This window comes from Ictidomys tridecemlineatus, chromosome 3, assembly GCF_052094955.1.
Source record: "Ictidomys tridecemlineatus isolate mIctTri1 chromosome 3, mIctTri1.hap1, whole genome shotgun sequence".
In the NCBI taxonomy this organism is placed as follows: Eukaryota; Metazoa; Chordata; class Mammalia; order Rodentia; family Sciuridae; genus Ictidomys; species Ictidomys tridecemlineatus.
Window position 1 is genome coordinate 199,357,717 of NC_135479.1, and position 20,043 is coordinate 199,377,759.

The 20,043-nt window shown below is 37.8% G+C and overlaps 2 protein-coding genes across 6 annotated transcripts in view; one reads left to right on the top strand and one right to left on the bottom strand.

Moving 5' to 3' along the window:
* Positions 1-4,661: 4,661 nt before the first annotated feature.
* On the bottom strand, positions 4,662-12,842 carry Atp5pf (ATP synthase peripheral stalk subunit F6). Of its 3 annotated transcripts, XM_078044494.1 has the most exons (5): positions 12,706-12,842; positions 12,214-12,253; positions 8,672-8,850; positions 5,814-5,938; positions 4,662-4,785 (listed from the first exon to the last, which is right to left on the bottom strand). In XM_078044494.1, exons 3-5 carry the CDS (start codon positions 8,833-8,835, stop codon positions 4,748-4,750), a joined length of 327 nt encoding a protein of 108 aa, XP_077900620.1. In that variant the 5' UTR covers positions 8,836-8,850; positions 12,214-12,253; positions 12,706-12,842; the 3' UTR covers positions 4,662-4,747. The 3 variants fall into 3 exon arrangements, with proteins under 3 accessions (XP_077900620.1, XP_013218356.2, XP_005335451.1); XM_013362902.4 differs by lacking the exon at positions 12,706-12,842 and having other exon boundaries at positions 12,214-12,368; XM_005335394.5 differs by lacking the exon at positions 12,706-12,842 and having other exon boundaries at positions 12,081-12,220.
* The window catches only part of Gabpa (GA binding protein transcription factor subunit alpha), a 35,102-nt gene continuing 27,205 nt past the window's right edge, over positions 12,147-20,043 (top strand). Inside the window, exons 1-3 of one of the 3 annotated variants that reach the window (XM_078044493.1) lie at positions 12,660-12,797; positions 15,811-15,901; positions 18,627-18,729. In XM_078044493.1, coding sequence (XP_077900619.1) covers positions 18,653-18,729 — 77 coding nt within the window. In that variant the 5' untranslated portion in view covers positions 12,660-12,797; positions 15,811-15,901; positions 18,627-18,652. Of the gene's footprint in view, positions 12,296-12,656; positions 12,798-15,810; positions 15,902-18,626; positions 18,730-20,043 lie in introns of those variants that run through there. The other 2 variants (XM_005335398.5, XM_078044492.1) reach the window with 2 other exon arrangements.

Sequence of the window (20,043 nt, forward strand, 5' to 3'; positions counted from 1 at the left end):
TTTTAATACTAATGCTAATCATGAAGAATGCATTTAAGTTCTATTTTACTACCACCATCCTATCTCTAAATTTCTCCATGAAACCTCCCATTTATTCACTGATCCCATCATTAATTGGCTTGAATTTTGTCACTACTTAACCAATCCTTTTATCTCATGTTTTTGTTATTATCTCACTTTTTGATTTCTGAGCCTTTCTTCCCTCAAGTAACTGTTTTAGTTACATTTTAATTTCTCCAATTCTACAGCCACCTTTTCCCTGTCTCCCTTCCCTTACACCATCTGTCAGTTGCTGTTTACTGTACTAAATAATTTCAGTTCCCTTCTCCCTCTTTTCCTTTCTGCTAGCTAAAAAACCTTTACTCTTTCTGTACTATCTATCACTAATGTCTAAATTCCATGGCCTGGAATTAAAGGTTCCCCTTGCACCCTACACATTTATATCATGTTGAAACAACCTACCCATTTAGCCACGTGTTCCACTATCCTCTTTAATTGCCTTATATATTTGTCAAACTCAGCTATGGTCATTTTATGTTGACAACTATCTCCCCATAAATTTATTTATAATATTCCTTTCACATGGAATGCTGATTCTCCTAATCATAAAATTTACAAATTCCTTCAAACTTAAAATTTTAATTTTTTATCTTGTTGCTTGTTCTACAAGTTTTCAGAACACAATTGGTAGTAATAACTGGTAAAGAGATTCAAGGTAAACTAAGCTTTCATCTGTTGGTACTTTCTAATATTTATTTGATTTTTAATATTTGTCATACTTTTACCTGACCAAGTTTGGGGAAAAAAATCACAAACTAAGACATACTATAGTATGAAATGTCTCCATACTTTCTGTTAAGAAAATGTTATCAAAACGTGTGAAAAATGTATCAACAACAAAAAATTAAGACTAAAGGCAGACTCTTTTAAAGCTAAATTTTATCACCTATTTTCTACTTTGTACTATTTTTAAGGCTACTTAAAGGTATTATAAAAATTGGGCTGGGAACATAGCTCAGTAGTAGAACTCTTGCCTAGCATGTATGAAGCCCAGAACCATACACACACATACACAAGATAACCATTAAGTAGATTTTTTAAAATCTGTAGCTTAACTCCTATAGTTGCCCTTGCTTTTTAATTTTTCATTCCTTTTTTTTCCCCCTTATTTTTAGTATTGGGTCTTGAACCCAGGAGCATTCTACGACTGCGCCATATTTTTTTTTTTTTTTTTTTTAAACAGGGTTTTACCAAGTTGCTGAGGCTGGGCTCAAACTTGGCAATCCTCCTGCTTCAGCTTCCCATGTGGCTGGGAAAAAATTTGGATGTGCTCAATGCCTGGCTCCTAGCAGTACCCCTTCCATTTTTGAGACTGGGTCTAAGTTGCCCATAGTGGCCTTGATTTTGTCATCCTCCTATTCAGGCTCCCAGGTAGCCAGGGATACAGGGGTGTACCATTGTATTGGGCCAATCATTCTTAAATTCACTTTACCATTGAATGATATGAAGATAAAAGAACCTTATTTTTCTAAGTTTTAGGATAATATACAGCACAGAGATGAGGTTTTATAAAGACAGATATGAATTTAACTGGGACTTTTTCTTTTGTTTAGAGGCTGAGGACAAATTTCCAGCTCTCTAAAGAAAATGAATACAATGCATATGAAAACCTTCTTTGCTATTCATGAGGATAGTGCTACTTTGAAGTAACTGCCCCAGGCCACTTTCCCTTTAATCCTTTTTTTTTTTTTTTTAAAGAGAGACAGAAGGAGGGAAGGAGGGAGGGAGAGAGAGAGAGAGAGAGAGAGAGAGAGAGAGAGAGAGAGAGAGAGAGAGAGAATTTATTTTAATATTTATTTCTTTAGTTTTCAGCAGACACATTTGTTGTATGTGGTGCTGAGGATCGAACCCAGGCTGCATGCATGCCAGGCGAGCACGCTACCGCTTGAGCCACATCCCCAGCCCCATCCCTTTAATCCTTAACCCACCATGAAGTACACATAAACTGAAGTGTTGTGTATGAATGGATTAGGAAGGGGAAGGAGTGAGGGAAGAGAAAACAGAAAGTGATGTAGACAAAAAATGAATTGTCTAAATTGTTTCAGAATGAATTAAAGTTAGGAAGGGAACTATACAACAACATGCCTCCAAGGAGAGAATTACTTGCAAAAACTGAAGGTGCCTGCCAAGGATACAGTAGCTATTTGAGCAAGGTGAGAGAGAGTTGGGGAAAAAACATGGAGGAGGGTGCAGCACCTATTTTCCTAGGTAAAAACCTGTGAGTTTTCCTGCATCACTGGAAGCAGGTGGCCTTAAGCCTTCTTGCCAATGTCTCACCTAAAGCAAACATTTGAAATAAGAGATTGAATTTACCATTAGAGTGAAGCTGAGGAGAATTTGAAAGAGATTACCACTGAAAGTAATCCATACAATTGAGGAGACTTCCTAGCCCAAAGGGTAACCCAAGAACTCATAAATACACCTTACCAGAGAACAAGCACTGGGAAACCTTCAACGCCAGGGACAGCAACAATCTGAGGAACAATAGTAGCAAAAAACATACAAAAAAAAAATTAAAAAAAGAAAGAAAGAAAGAGCACTAAGTGGTTTAAGTAAAATCATCTAGAACACTACAACAGACAATTTTGGTCACTCTTAAAGGTAGCAATAGATGAGGTACACAAAGCGCCCTTCCAAGTTCTAATTTTCCTCATCACAAATTTCCTCTTGGAACTCAGACTGGATTAGGTCCCGTTCTAACACTTTCATTTTAACTTAATAATCTATAAAGGCCCTATCTCCAAATATAATCACATTCTGAGAGTACTGGGTATTGAACTTTGGCAAAAGAATTTTGAGGGACTACAATTTAGTCCATAACATTAGGCAAGGGGGAAAACATCTTAAATGGCTAGATGCCTGGATGAGAGCCTTTGCTATAAACATAAAAGGCAGTTTGTCTACCTTGGTCTGCAGAATGAGTGCCTGGCAGGCTGAAGTGCTGAAAAAAGGCTGAAGTTTGCAGAGCTGGGGCAGCTTCACTGGAAAGAAAATGGGTCCTAGGGGAGCTGAAACCTTGACCTACATCACCATCACAGAGGCTCACAGGGAAGACAGGGAACATTTGCCAAACCAAAATTTAACTATAACATACAGCCCTATAATGTAGGGAATGGGAGTGGGGTGATTCACAAACAAAATCCTATTTCTATAATGAAAGACAGATTGGGAGGTTCAAGAAAACAAGACAGACAAAAAACATATGTATAAGACAAATAGATGTGAAATTATAAAAAGTAAAATTCAACTAAAATACATGGAGACAAGAAGCAGCAAAACAGAATCAATTAGTTCTCTACTTTGAATGGCACTTGCATAACTGACCCAAGGGGCAGCTTGGAAGCAACACAGATGGGGAAAGTAGTGCTGTTTCCTGGGAGGTTGGAGAAAGTTCCTGAGCATTCCTCAAATACACACACACACACATAGTGTGTGTATATATACTTATTACTTTGTCCCCCTCTGCTAGGTTATACCTAGTCTCTCACACCTGCTAGGCAAGCACACTACCACTGAGTGGCATCACCAGTTCTCAATTACTTTTAAATAGTTGCATCATTAAACATCAACTGATTTCAATGCCTATGATTACTTAAATAAAAGTAGTTAAACCGATCTGTCATTGCTTATCTGCATATATAAAAAAATGGACTCTTCTTCCTACTACTTTACCCTTCCTAATTCCTTCTCCACACATGAATCATACTCATACCATTAAGAAACATTTATAGATCTTCCATAAAAGATGTTCCTCAGATTTGACCCCAGCTATGGTGACATGGTAAAACTATTTCCCTTTCAAGTTATCTACAACTCATAAGTGTTTATTTCACATTTTTAAAGAAAATATTTAAAGGTTTATATTGACATGTTGGAGATATTATCAGATCTAAAATATCATGATGATTTTTCCTTTTTAAAATAAAAAAACTTCCTTGAGAGTTTTCTAGGGTTACTGAAATTTTAGCAGTACCCTACTGCCACTAATATGGATGTAATTGCTAGATCTTTCATTTCTTGGTCAAAATAACACCATATAATCTTTTTTGTGCCGAGGGTCAAACCCAGGGTCTTAGCACATGCTAGGCAAATGCTCTACCACTGAGCTATAGCCTCAGCCCCTAATCTTTCAAAGTAAACTCTGTTTTGAAGCATTCCTCCCTCTTTGTCGCCAACCTTTCCCTTTTCAATCTACAGGAGCTATAAAGGACTCTGATCTGCAAACAAGTCTGGACTGAGTCTATAGAAGTTAAAAGCACAATAGACGGTCCTACTTAAATCTAAAATTACTCTTGAGTTTCCTGAAAAATCTATGACAAATGATTTATAAACCATTTTTTGAACGTTTTAGGAAAGGGTATATCCATTCCCTGAGGGAATTAAGTCCATACCACTGAAAAGATTCCTCCTCTGCACTCTGAAAAGAGCCTGACAGGGATCTGGGCTAGCTGTATCCAAAATCTCCAACATCTCCATCTGCTTCATTATAGTCAAATGAAAGGATTTAAAAACAACCCCAAGACACAGAATTCAATACACTCAAACATACATTCAACATCAGTAGATAATTTATTTGGGATCAGAATTAAAACAACACTTGATAGTTGTGAAATTTTGTTTATTTTGAAACTTTTACTTAGCTGTACAATTAATTCATAATGAATTACCAGATTCATTTTACATTTCTTCAGGATTGGGGTTTTTCGATGGCTTCAAATTTGGGATCTAAATAAGAAGAGGGGAAAAAAAGGTTCAAACTTAGCCATACTAGAATAAAATGCATCCAGAATGTTTGAAGGTTTAATTCATCAATCTTCAGATTTTTTTTTTAAGTGAACATCTGTCTTTATTTTCCAATCTATATTTTGTGGTACTCAGAATTAAATAACAGGATCTTATGCATGCTAGGCTAGTGTTCTATCACTGAGCTATATCCACAGCCCTTCCTAAATTTAATTTAGTTTTATTTTGAGGCAGTTCTCAGTAAGTTGCTCAGGCTCGCTTCAAATTTGCAATCCTCCTGCCTCAGCTTTTCCAGTCACTGGGATTACAGGTGTGCACCACAATACCCAACTTGAACATCTGTTTTTAAAATCTACACAGAAATTTAACAATAGTTAAACATTTATTTAACACTTTCTATGAATGAGGCTATTAACTGACTTCATGTATGTCATTTGACTACAACTACTGTGTATAGAGGAAGATACTATCATTCTCCTCAAATATAAGATGAGGACAACAGGTTCCAGTGAACTATCCAAAACCACACAGTCAGTAAGCAATACTGTTAGGATTCAAGATCAAACAGTTTGATTTCAGAACCCCATTGCTTAAATTGTATGTTATGCCAGGTGTAGTGGCACATGCCTGTAATCGCAGTGGCTTATGAGGCTGAGGCAGGAGGATCACAAGTTCAAGGCCAACCTCAGCAATTTATTGAGTCCCTAACCAACTTAGGGAGACCTTGTCTCAAAATAAAAATAAAAAGCACCGGGAATGGGCTCATTGATTAAGCGCCCCCAGGTTCAATCCCTGGTAACAATAAATAAACAAACAAACTGTGTTTTATGATCTACACTAGCAGCAGACACTGGTTGAACAGCTCCCATGAGTTTATTTGGTCCTAAATAAATTCACATGTCATTGTCATTTAATCCTCTAAATACCTCCCTTGCACAAAAAGAAAGTGTAAATATTCTCCACTTATAATAGTTTCCTGTGAGAATGAATCTGTGACCAAAGAGACTTACCTTCAAATTTGAAGTTAGGGAATGTGTTCATGTCCGCTTTACCATACATTTGCTTAAGCCTAAAAAGTTCTCTCTCCAAATCTTGTTGATATTCTGGGCCAGTATCAACAGGTCCTCCAGATGTTCTGTTGTGTAAATGAACAAAAAACCTAACTGTATGTCCCACTTTAAAAACCAAAAATTATTCTTCACCATCAAGTTCTAATAGACCTTGTAATGGTATTCATAGAGGGAAAATAGGAAAAAAACAAAAACAAGTATTTCCACTTATATTTCAATTCAAACTATTTTAATATAATGAGGTTTCAAATAAAATGAGGTAATATCAAACAAACAAATCTCTTAACACTCAAAGTCTGTGTCAATGATCCTTATTAAGTTAGAATTCTTCAGAGTCTAACTTCCAATAAAATGTCTGTAGGCTCTGGAGTCAATGACTGGTTCCAGGCTACGCATGCATGGTGGCATAGCCTGTAAATCTAGTGGTTCAGGAAGCTCAGACAGGAGGATCACAAGTTCAAGGCCAGCCCCAGCAACTTAGTGAGGCCTTGAACAACTTAGCAAGACCCTGTCTCAAAACATAAAATAAAAAAAAGGGCTGGGGAGTATGTTAGTGGTTAAATGCCCCTGGATTCAATCCTTAGTACCAAAAAATAAAAAAGATTTTTTTTTAAATTAAAAGATCTTAAGGTTAGAAGTATAGCTCTGTAATACAGCACATGCTTATCATGTGAGAGTTCCAGGGTTCAATCCCCAGCATCTAAAATTTTTAAATAAAAAGAAGAGATCTTGGGAATTTTTCTCTCTACAATAATGTTCTATCAAAGAAGCAAACTGTTTCAAACCCTCAGCAATTTTGCCATTAGAAGAAAAAGATGACATATTTATAAAAATTTATATTGTCAGGTAGTTAAATGATAAGCTTTGAAGACACATTTAACAAAAAGCCAGTCAAATTTAGAAAAGATCACCTATACTAAGCTAATCATGGGAAATTTAACAAAGGTAGTATTTGAGATAAATCATGAATTTAGGGCTAGATTTTAATTCAAGACCTTCTAAAACTGAAAAAGCAAAGAAATGGAGGTGGCAAAGCACTGGTTAAATGAGGGGACACTGAGCAGTCTAGATGGAAAATCCAGCAGAACCCAGTTCATGTGAGGCCTGGAACACTAAGCCTGGTGATTTGCATTTTATTTGCTAAGCAATAAAATGAGAAAAAAATAGAGTTGGGCTTCGGGAAAATGAGTATAGCACCATGGATGAGCAGCAGAAGCAAATATGTCTAATTTATTCTTTGAACAAAATTTTTTGTTTGTCATAGTGTTACTACCTGCCTACTAATGGATATGATTAACAACAAAAAAATTTTTTTTAAAGAAAGAGAGAGAGAGAGAGAGAGAGAGAGAGAGAGAGAGAGAGAGAGAGAATTTTTTAATATTTATTTTTTAGTTTTCAGTGGACAAAACAACTTTGTTTGTATGTGGTGCTGAGGATAGAACCCAGGCTGCACACATGCCAGGCCAGCTACCGCTTGAGCCACAACCCCAGCCCCGATAAACAAAAAATTTACAAAAATTCTTTTAAGGGTAATATTTTCCCACATGCCCTTATCAAAGCATTGGTAAATCTGTTAAAAGATCTTACACAAAGACATACAGACAACTCCAACCTAAGAACCCAATAATGATGTTCCTTCTAATGGACCCAATTTTCTTTTCAGTCAGCACTGTTCAATAGAACTTCCTGTAATACCAGATAGGCTCTATATCTGTCTAATATCCACATATATCTGAACAGATATTGATCATTAGGAAAGATATTATGTATTTTTCTTTAAGAATGCTGGGTGGGGATCAAACCCAGGGTCTCATGCATGCTAGGAAAATGCTTTAGCACTGAGCTAGACTCCTAGCCTGAGCACAAGAAATATGGATAAGATGACTGAAGAACTGAATTTTTATTTATACTTACCTGCAATGAATTAGAATTTTAATAGTCCCACATGATAATGGCTGCCAAAACAAATAGCAAAATTCTAAATAGAGCCTTCAATCAAGACTTTCAATGTTCACCTTCAGGCTACTCATAAGATTCTCAAGAGGGATGAATGACCCCAAACACTGTCCTCAAAGACAGAATAAAAGATCTCTCCCAAGAAGCCTTTCAAATGCCTCAAGATGGAAAGGAGGATTTCTTCCTATGAACTTTCCAAACACAGAATATGTCACTTCCTAAGCACCTAACCATTTACCTTTTGTTGTATTTACTTGTCTAAAAGTTTCTTATCCTAATTAAAGAATATTTTTAAAATGCAGTATTACCCACCAGAGTTAAAATAACCCTGTACTTTGCAAATAGTAGACAACTAAATGAGAGAAATGGAACTATAAATTGATATTTTTCCTAAGATTTGAAAAATGGCTGATGATGGCTAAAGTGCATATCTAAAACTGTGTGGTTTTGTAATCAAACTTTTCTTGGACCTTTTTTTTTTATGTCATTTTAGTCTTTTGTCCTTTGACATTCCCAGAGTTCTATGACTATGAAAATTAGAATAATTCTCTGACACAAGAATCAGAATACTTTGTTTTCTTTCAATTAGGCTAATTGATGTTGAAGGGACTTGCTTTCCTCAAGTAGAGCTGCTAAATGATTTATAATATTCTACATACTTCTGAGTTGACTCAGTTCATAATAATGACATTACAGTAAGAATATATTTTAAATGACAATAGATTTAATGGATTTCTTCCTGGGATTCCTTATAAAGAAGACAGAGTTTGTGACTCAAATCAGAAAACTTTGATATTTTGAATAGTTATATTTACACTGCAGTTGATTTCCTATCTACTTACTGTCTCTTTGTTTTATATTCTCTAATCTTGTCCACGAAGAGTTTCTGTATGGGATCAAGATCCTTATTAAATGCCACTGCTGTAACACCAATGTTCCTCTTCAAATGGACAGAGACTGCAGACCGAATGACAGAGGAGAACTTGAAGAGCCTCTGAAGAACCATGGTGATTCTATGGTACTAAAAACAAGCATTGGAATGTTAATGCACTTCTTGCAAAACACTTCTAAATATATCACATGGGGGTGGGTGTTTAATCCTGCTAATTGTTACAGAACTCAGTCTAAAACTAATCAGAGTCCCCTTCCCCTCTCAATTCACATTGCGAGATTTTTGCTTTTTACTAAAAGGCTCTAGGACCTAGGAACAGTTAGGAATTCAAGCTTGAGGCTCCACCAGCATTACAGCAGAAAGTACAAAATCTGGGATGGGATTTTTTTTTCCTAACTTAGCCTTGGACCAGAGGAAATAATAGAAGCAGGCTATTAAAACACTACCTACCACCAGTAGGAAAAGAAAACCTGCTTCCAAATGAATGGGCTAGGTTTCTCCAATTCCTCAAAAGGCCAAAATAGAACTAGGCAGAGACTGTAGACAGCTGCTGTAGCTAGGGACAACAGCGGGAAATTCATACTTCACAGACCCACAGGGAAAGAAACTGCTTTGCTTATGATAACTGTAGGTTTCTAGTCATTTAAAAACACTGTAACAACCAAATCAACATCCAAAAGAAAGAGGAGGGGAAAAAAAAAAAACCAACCAGCATAAGTAAGCCCTGTAACAACAGAAGGTAAGACAGCATGACCTAATCAGTGAAACAGAATTTGCAAAGGAGATCAAAGTCTGATCTTTTTTCCCCTGGTGCTAGGGATCAAACAAAGGTCCTTCAATGTTAGACAAGCTACAAGTCCAGCTCTGAACGTCTAAATTTTAAAAATATGAAATTTAACAATAGCTAAAATATATTATTTTCTAATTTAAAGAGAGTTCCAGTAGATAAATTAGAGGATGATCTCTTTTTAGACCTGGTTTTGTGATTTAATGACCAAATGCAAAAAATATTTCAAATTAATAGAAAAATTTCATCAGATTAAAACTTAGTTTATAAATTTGAAGGGTTTTACCAATCCCTAAATTGAAATGGTGACAAATATAGCCTGGTGATACTTCTTCTTCTTTTTGAGACAGGGTCTCAAATGTTCCCCAGGCTGGCTTTGAATTCCTGGGCTCAAGTGATTCTCCCGCTTCAGCCTCCTGAGTATATGGGTCTACAGGCCCATACCATGTGCTCAATTTGGCTTGGTAGCATTTCTAAATCTAAAAGTGTAGTCCCAATATATTAACATGCTTCTTTCTCATGCCCTCCTCCAAACTAATAATTATCCTCATCCTGACACCAGACTTATAAGAAGTCATAATAGATAAGTCCAGTGATGGTATACAAACCATTACTAATCTATAGTAATAGAGAATTGAATAAGCAGTTAAGAAGCTTTTAGAGCAATTCAACAAAATTATTTTATGCTGTGAACTTAATAATAAAAAATATTTGTATTCTGTGTGTTTTGTTTCATTTTTCCCCCTTCATATCATTTTTCCAATAATTCATTTTCATTGTATTCTTCAAAAACACCCACTAGGTTGTATGGCCTTTCACAATGAAAGTTTGAGAAGCACTAGTTAGAAAACACTAGAGTAGCAAAATGGTTCTTAAAGTGGAAGAAAGAGGAGATTTTATCTCCCAGGAAACATATGGCAATGTCTGAAGACATTTTTGGTTGGTCTGACTAGGTTGACTGCTACTGGCCTCTAGTGGGCAGACACCAGGGATGCTGCCAAATATTTATAATAACAGCACCCCCACCTCACAACCACCTTATCTAGTCCAAAAATGTCAATAGTGCCAATATTGACAAACCCAGGAATAGCAAATAAAAACTACCCAAAGAAATCATAGGATCAGCAAGATATCCTTCACTAGAGAGAAGGAAAGTAAACCATTGAAGAACTGAAAGAATTCCTTACAATATCACACCTGTACTCCATCAGGAAAAAAAAAATCTTGAGAAGACTACAACCCAACAACAAATGCTTTTATAAGGTACTCTGTATCATTTCATCTTTATACATACAGAAATTGAGGCATAAAGGTTAAGTACCCTGGTCCAACATTACACAGGAGAACTGAATCAACATAAATATGTAAAAAACATCATCCAATTCAAAGTTCTTTCCCTTCTGGCAAACTTAAGAACATGCCTAACACCCAGCAGTAATGTAACATCTGTTCAGCCCTCCGTATTTTGCAAAGTACTACTTCATATATCCCCTCCTTGTAACTCTGAAAAAAAGATACTTAAGAGTTTACAGAAAGGTGTTCTTACCCCTGCTTTACAGATGATAATATTATTTATAAGAAAGTTTATTAAATTGCTCACATCTTCACAGTTAATATGCTCTAAAGCTAACCACAAGACGTCATTCCTACAACAACTTGGGTGAAATTCATTTTCTATCACCTAAGTACCAATGACTCCCAAATAACATCTTTTTCCTGAAGCCTCACAACATGTAATGAATAATATTCTACAGCTCTCATGACCTAAATCCTACACTCACCCCAAAAATGAACCCATAATCCTTCTTATCAAAACTTGTTGCTCCTCCATCACGTCCTTTCATTTTTTTTCTGATTTAATAATAAGTGTGCATAATCCACCATCACGAGGACATATCAGTACACAAATAGGTGTAATACCATATGTGATAAAATTACTTATTCAAGTACTAGCAGAGCCCATGTTAAGGACCTAACGTAAAAAGAATGGGAAAGGCATTAGCAAGAGGGTACTGCAGCCCTGGCAGTCCTTGCCAATGGGAGGTAGCACGGGTAGCCTATTTATAGTGACCGACCAGTCAAAGGCTAGTTCATTTGTTGTCTCTTCAGTACCTAATTCACAAAGCTGCCTAAAGAAATGTTAGGCACCCTCTCACAATTTTGGGATTACTAACTGCCTCTTTCCCTTTTATGGTGCATGACCTGCCCAGTGCATAGTTCAGAAGATTCTCCCGCGTGTCCTGGGCACCGACAGGTTTGGCAGCAGAGACCCGCCTGCCTGACCTTGGACTGCCCCGACCGAGCTTCAGACTCACGATCCCCCAGTTTCCCTTCCTCCCACGTTCGCCTGCGGGGAAGGTATTATAGATCTTATTTTGGGGTCTATGGCAAACTTCAAGGCCTAGAAGCGCGGAGTTCGGTTGTGACCCTGCGCCATGCCACGAAGGTGCCAGGCACACAGACTGCTTTCTCCTCCTACTAGGGAAGAGGTTACAGGCTGCCCCGGCTGTGTGAAGAAACCCAAAATCGCAGTCCCAAGGGGCCAAGCCGCTCTAGCTACCGTCCCAGTCACCTTGCACTCAGTCCCGAGCTGCCAGAGCCACCGACGCCGCCACAGTTCTACTTCCGGCCCTGGCTCCGCCCCTCCCCGCCTACCCGCCATCGCAATGCATTATGGGCGGCCATTTCAGTCGTTCGACGCTCACCGGACAGGAAGCGTCTCGGAGACAGTCTGCGACCGGACGGCTGTAGGTGAGACAGAAGCCAAACAGGAGGAGGAAGTGGAGGGTAAGTGCTTCCGGGTCCCCTGGCGAAGACTCCGCCATCTTTCCTTCGCCTAAGTTGACCTGTCTTTTTTCCTCTTGGAAACATTGTTTTAAACGCATGCGCACTTTGGCCTTTCACCCCAGTTCCAGCCCTCCCCCCCCACCCCCGAGTCAGTGTCCTGTTTCTTGAGGTTGTTGAGATGTATACAGTTGCAGGGAAAGTGAAAAAGTGTAAAACAAGTTGGATTGGGGCGTTGTGCCTCGCGGGCCTCCGTTGCCTCGGGCGTTCGCTTCGCATGCCCTGCTGGGAGTTGTAGTCCTGAACCCGGGGGTGCCTGGGAGGCGGGAGAGGGCTCGGGGTTTCTCAGCGCCTATTCCGCGGGAAGGGCCTAGGGACCTCACACTTCGAGTCGCGGGAGCTTCAGGTCTTACCCGGAGAGAGGCTGCACGTGGAGCCCGCGCTGCTGCCGTTCTCGGGCGGCTCTGGAGCGCGGGCGAGGGCGACAGGGCCCATTCCGGAGCGGGTGAGTGCGGCCGCGGGGGAGGAGGGGAGCGCGGGCCCGCGCGGGCCGGCCTCGTTCCGGGGCCTTTTCCCCCACAGCGGCCCCCCCGCGGCCGCCTCTGTGTTTTGTTTCCGCTGGTCCCCGGCGCTGTGACTCCCATTTCCGTTCGTGGAGACTTGAGGGAGACGGGCGGGGAGGGGCAGGAGAGGCTGTGCGGGTAGCGGAGGGGAGGGGCGGGGGGGCGAGCTGCGCCGGGGCCCGGGATCCCGCGCGCCTCAGCGACCCTGGCAGTACTTGCCGCCTGTCGCGGTTTCCTGTGCTTCTGTCCGCTCTTGGCCGGTCGCAGTCGGCCGTGCTCTGTCTCTGTGGTGGGGGCATTCCTGACGCCCCCAGGATTTCACCGGAAGATGCACACCCGCTCTCGTCTGTGCTTCAGATCCATTTGTCAATATAGAATTGTCTCACGGTTGCACCAAAACCATTTGTTAGTCTATGCGAGCACCATTTTTTTTTAAACAAGAAAGGCACTAAGGGGATAATAGTGGGTTAATGTAGCTTGCCAACTTTTTTAGTTTTTGTGTAATGCTATGTGCGTGTTTGGATTTAGGGAATCGTAGTTGTTTAGGTTAAGGGTAGAGAGGACCGTCCCCAATATTGCATTGCACAATGATGAGTAGTAATTAGAAATAAAGTCTATTGCATGAGCGTCAACCAGTAGTAAGTATAACTGATGGCAGGAAAAAAGTTTAGAAGATATTTACTTATGGTTAACATTCTCAGGTACTATGTTGCCTTAAAACTTAAAGCGGTTGTCTCTTTAGCGCCAACTTTAAGGGAATATCCTCTCTAAGGATTTGATCAAGGATTTCCAAGCTTGATTATTTTTATACATGCCCTAATGCTGGGTGAACTTAGAACTGTTTTACATGGATTGTATATATGGGAGTATATGTCATGACTGGTGTGTGGTCTTGAGATAACAAATACTGATCTAGACGTTAAATTGAAAGCTAGTCATGGGGGCATAAATAGGCCTAGTACTAAATTAAAACTCTTGGCTTTAGTTGTCCCGCAACTCTTTCTTTAAAAAAAACTTCAAACTTATAGACAATTTGAAAAAAAAAAAAAATCATGCAGTGAACACCCTTATACGCTTCACCTGCTTCACCTGCGGGTCATCAGCTGTTAACCTTTCACCATGTTTGCTTTCTCTCTGTATATACACGCCTGTGTGTTTTTCTTTATTATTAGTTGAAGATGGCCACATATGTGGTGCTAACGATCAAACCCAGTGCCTCCGACGTGCTAGGCAAGTGCTCTATCACTGAGCTACAATCCTAGCCTGTGTGCTTTTTCTTAATGTTGATTTTATTCTTTAGAATAAAATGTCTTTTAATTTTCTCAGGTACTTAAAAGTATTTGTTAGCTTGGGAAAATGTGCAGTTGATCATGGAAGTACTTCTAGACTGCACTTAAATTTTTTATCCTGTATGGGGGAATATGATCCAAAGCTCTCTAAACTAATAATTCATTCTAATGAAGAAAAACAATCCTCAAATTTATCTGTGGTTCCAAAACAGAATCTTAAGGATATCTGCTTTGAAAAAAAAAAACATAAAAAAGCACTAACACCAGAATTTTTAGTTTAATTCAAGCTTAGTTTGCATCCATTTTGTAAAATGTTCTGAAGTCCTTGTTACAATTAACTTAGAAGAACTAAGATGCCAATGAAAGTCTGTGAAATTGTTTTATGTAGTTAGGACAAGGGGCAATTCGTAGGTGGAGGGGCACCAAGTAGTGTTGTTCTTCCATTTTCTTAAATATTGATGTAGAATCCTGGGAAGTTGGTTCCAGAAAAAGAGCTAAGATCTTCTCAAGAATTTGGACAGTTTCCTAGTCTCTCCTTTGTTTTTTTGGGCTAAGTAGCACTGAGAAAGATCAATTCAAAGACTACCAGTAACACGGTTTTTCCAAAAGTGTATGGGTTCATTTCTACCTCCTCTATTTGGGGCGAGACTGATCTGTAACATTTTTGAAAGCGTAAAGGAGAAGTTTTATTTTTAATAATTCCTGTTTTAGTCCTTATATTAAGGGGAGCCCCAAGTATCCTTACTAAGTCACTGGGGCTGTTTGACAGCATCTGGATACTTTTTTATAAGTGTTATTCAGCTGTAAGCTTTATTATTTCTCACTTTTTTTTCCTGAACAGAACAGTTTTTAAGATTTATTTATTTATTTATTTATTTAGGCAGGCTTAGTGGTGCACCACTGGTACTACAGCTACTCAGGAGGCTGAGGCAGAAGGATCATGAGCCAAATTGCATTTTTGAAAGATTTTAATTTGAGCATTTTTTCCATGAACCATTTTGGTTTCCCTTTATATGAATTTCCTTTTCCTATTTTTTTTCTATACTAGATTGTTCCATTTTTTTCCCCTCTTAACTTCCTGGAGATTGTCATCTGTTCCATTTATTTGTCCCTTGTCACTTTCAGGTGTTTGAAATATTTTTTCCAGAAATATCTTTTTCCATTCTTTTATGTATTGAACCTAATCTTTATATAATTAAATTTCATAAGGATGAACTGATTAGGTTACAGCTCTCATCCAGTCATTTCATATGTAAACACTGGAGCTTTTGGGGAACACCACGTATCTAAACCATAGCAGTTAATGTTTTGGGAATTTTAAGAAATGCTTTTCTGTCCTTAGACCACATTTTAAAAATGCTGTTTCATTTTCTCTTTCACTTAAAACTTTAAGATACCTGGAATCCATTATTTATGGTTTGAAGTAATCGAAATCATTAATTTACTCAGCACATTTTAATGGAGTGCCTACTAAGGGCAAGATACTGTTCAAGTTACTTTGTATAATTTGTGAACAAATATACCTGCCCTTGTAAAGTTTATGGTGTTCTACAAAGAGTAGGTCTTTACTGGGTCATCACCTATTTTGCTCAGGGTAAATTCGACAAACTTTCAGATGGTATTAGTTACGGAATAGGCTTTACTTGGAAAAGGAAATTCTTTTCAGGTCAATATCAGTCAGAAAGGAAAACAAAGATTCGTCATCCTTTCATCATCCCAAAGAGTAACCAGCTGGAGTAGAGATAATGGAAGGACAGGTATGATACAAGTTTATTTGAGTAGTGAATTCTACCCTCTGTTTATCCTTCTTGTGGTGTAAGTGTTAGAGCAACTTCAATAATACGGAAAAAATAGGTCTTTTTATACCAAGCAGTTTAGATTTGAGTGTCAGCTTTTTATAGATTGAAGTTGTCAGGAAACCAGCTATCTAGCAATTGGAGATATTGGGACCCTTTCTAAAGTAGAAAGGGAGACTATTATTTTCCTACTGCTACTGTAACATTATATAAATTTATTAACTTTAAAAGCTGCCAATTTATTAGTTTACAGTTCTGGAGGTAAAAAGTCTGAAATGGAGCTCTGGAATTAAATCAGGTGTTGGCAGGGCTGTATTTTATAGCTTCTATAGGAGAATCATTCCTTTCCTCTTCTAGTTTGTTTAGATGCTTCCTGCATCTCTTGGCTTATGGTGCCTGCCTTCCATCCTCAAAGCCAGTCACAGGCTCCCATTGAGTCACCTTGGCTTCTCTTAAGTTTCCTTTTCTACTTTTAAAGATCTTCATGATTCCACTGGGCTCACTTTTTAATCCAATTTAATCTGTATTTTAAGGTCAAGATTGATAACTTTTAATTCCACCTCCCACCTTAATTCTTTACCTTCATAATAGATTCCCAGGTTCCCAATCATTATTCCTAACTATAGAGGTGTTGGTTTCTTGAGACTTTGTCAGGCCCTTCCCACTTCAAAAAAGTAGAGGAAGTTCCTAGTCCATACAAACCAGTTTAAGTTCCTATGGTCATTTTTGGACAGTTCTGGTCTTTGTGCTTTAATGAAGATCCAATGGGAAGAAACAAAGTGTGTATGTATATATCATATATAAATAGATATACATACTATGGTATGTATAATAACATATATGTACAAAATATATTAACATAATAAGTTAAAGGGCAAGTGCGATGGAAAAGAAGGAAAAGGAGTAAATAAGAGACAGATAACAGAATTAAGTGGGTATGGTTACTGAAAAGACAAGATTCAGCTAAGAAGACATTTGTGGGTATTAGGTTTCAAGCAATCTGAAAAATTGGAGCAAAGACCATAGGACAGCAAGAATCAAGAAAGTTCATGTGGGAGGGGGAGTAGGAAATGGGAGATATATCATGTGGTGCCCTTGTTGGCTGTTGTGAAATCTTTGGGTTGTACAGTAACTGGTACCTATCAAACATGTGCTGTGATTTAACTTCATTTTTAAAAAGGATACAACTCTGACTGTTGTATTGACTGAGAATAGACTGTAGGGGGCAAGGCAGACAGAATTCTGTTAACATGCTATGGTAATATTCTAAGTAGCAGAAGGTGGTGGCTTTTGAATTAGTATATGCAGGACCCTATATTAGAATAAGCCATAGTTTGGCCCCACCTGGAATAATGTGTGTTTAGATTGATATATCTAAAATGACAATACAGAACCACAAGCAGTTTAGTTTCACTGACCTGAATAATTTTCATATGATGGTGGGTTCAGAATAGAACTGTTCTATGTAAATACGTTGCCTGATTCTCAGTAAATAATGGTTATCATTAACAGGAATGAATATTTGAATTCACTTTGTCAAATATTGTAACTGGGAGCACAGATTCCTTTGAAAGTGTTGGAATACCAGATTTAGGAGAGTGTTTCTTATAAGCAAAAGATTTGTATTTTTCAGATAAGGGAGTAAACTCCAAAACTAATTCTGAAGCTCTGTGAGATGATGATACATGGAATTCAAAGACAAATTTATTGATCCACATTGAGTAGTAGATCCTGGAATTTTTACCATTAGCACCTTAAAAATTAGCACAAGAAATGCCAATATATGTAGCTGTTTTATGCAATACATTTTTCAAAAAAAAATACAGTGCATTTTTAAATTATACTTTTGTAGCAATGGTCATTAAAGCAGTAGGTGATAATTTAACATGAAATAATTAAAAATTGAACTAATAGTTTAAAACTATATTTGAAAAAACAACTTAAAAATTCTAGCGTATAATCAAGGCAATTATATGCACATCTATAATTTGTTATTAAGTAATTTGTAACAAATCCTAGCTTCAGTTTATATTGGTACAGTGCTTTGCAAAAAATATTGCTAATCATCTACAGCTTTTAGCTGGATGCAGTGGAACATGCCTGTAATCTTAGTGGCTTAGAGGCTAAGCAGGAAGATTGAAAGTTCAAAGCCAGGCTCAGCAATTTAGCAAGGCCCTAAGCAACTCAGAGAGACCCTGTCTCTAAATAAAATATTTTTTAAAAAGCTGGGGGTGTTGCTCAGTGGTTAAGCACACCTGGGTTCAATCCCCAGTACCAAAAAAAGTACACAACTTTTAGCTAATCATTTGTGGTTTATTTCCTTGCTAAGCTTCAGGTTTGAATTTGAATTGTACATTTATATTTTGATTTTGAAGTAACATAAATTAACTTGCTCATTGAGATTGGGCCAAAAAACATTAAAATAAATCCAACAAAATAATGAAGTCATTATGTCAAGCTAATAAACACCTTTAAACAAAAACTGGATTATAAATATCATTTATAAATAATATATAAATCATTTATATAAACATATAAATCATTTATATAAATATCATTTGTGGATTTTCTTTTATACGTAATAGTTACTCTTCTACTTGCACTCTGCTTTTATTTTAATTTGGTCTGTGCTTGTGGTATTAGTTTATGCAGTTAATTTTAAAGTGTCTTAAAATTTAACTTGCAGAACTGAGCTTTTGAAATACTTCAACCATGACTAAAAGAGAAGCTGAGGAGTTGATAGAAATTGAGATTGATGGAACAGAGAAAACAGAGTGCACAGAAGAAAGGTTGGTATTTTCTCAACTTACCATTTTTTGTGTATTATCAATATACCTAAGTTCCTTTAGGTTTTTCTTAAATGACATTAGCATCAATAGGGGATAATCTATTGCTGGTTTTACTACCACTTGTTTTTTCTTTTCTTTTTTTTCTTTTTTTGGAAAAAGAAGTTTTATTGTTTTGCTAGCAAAGAAGAAACACTAGGGACTGACTCCTGTCCCAGAGACTGTGATTCTGCCCATTCTGGGGTATTTAAAAAGGTGATTCTAAGGCTACATTTCTGGTGTTCTCTGGGAGTTGTAATTCACTTGTGAATTTGGGAGATAGTCATTTCTGAGATCTTCTGGTGCCATCCCTAAAATCTGAATTACTTCAGTCCTGTGGTGGGTGTGTACTCAGTATAGATAACTATGCCTAGGATGGGAATGAAGGTAATCCTGTTTCCCCTGAGGTTTGGGAATGGGAAAGATTAGGGAGAAGGAGAAAGAGAGGAAAAGAAAGAAACATTTTTAAAAATAAGTCACAGTGAAGGCAGCAAAGAGTATATTCAAAGCATAGTGAACTACTGTTATATATCCACACTGTCAATTTTTATATTCTATTTTTATGAAAATATGGACAATGACATCTCCAAGCTACTTTCTTCTCAGAGAGAGCTAAGTTGTAGGAGAAGTGACCTAAAGTGCTTGTTCTCTGTTAGGTAGGGCATTAACAGCCTCAGGGCAATCCAGAGATCCTTGGTAGCAGTTGGCAGGTAACTGGACAAGGCATGCTAGGGCATGTTGCTAAGACAACAATGAGCAAGGAGCAAAGCATTACTTTTTTGTAAGCAGTTAGCATACAAGTAATTAGTATTTTAGCCAGTCTCTGAAAACTATGAAGACAGTAACTCATAATCATATTAGTGAAAAACAGATCAAGTTTATCTATGTTAGAGGTTCAGCAGATTTGTAAGTCTATGAGATCGGGCTCAAATGGACTCAGTGACTCTACAGTCCTTTGTGATAGTTATTATTAGGCATTCCCACATAAGAATCCTTCCTTTATAGCCTCCAGTTTTAACTATAAAAGGGTATAAATATTAGGGGGTAAAGATCATGGGAGTCCTCTTGAAACCTGGCATGCATGTATGTTTTAAGTGGAAGTTTGCATCCAAGTCCATATAGCCTAAAGCATTTACTCTCTGGCGCTTTGCGCATGTCTGTGTAGGAAATGCATAGTTACTTTGTTGACCTGTGTAAGAAGCAATAGTTGCTACTCAGCTGTAGCAGATTGTTGCTTTGCAGAAATTGAGGCTGAGTGACATGGATCATCCATGGCTT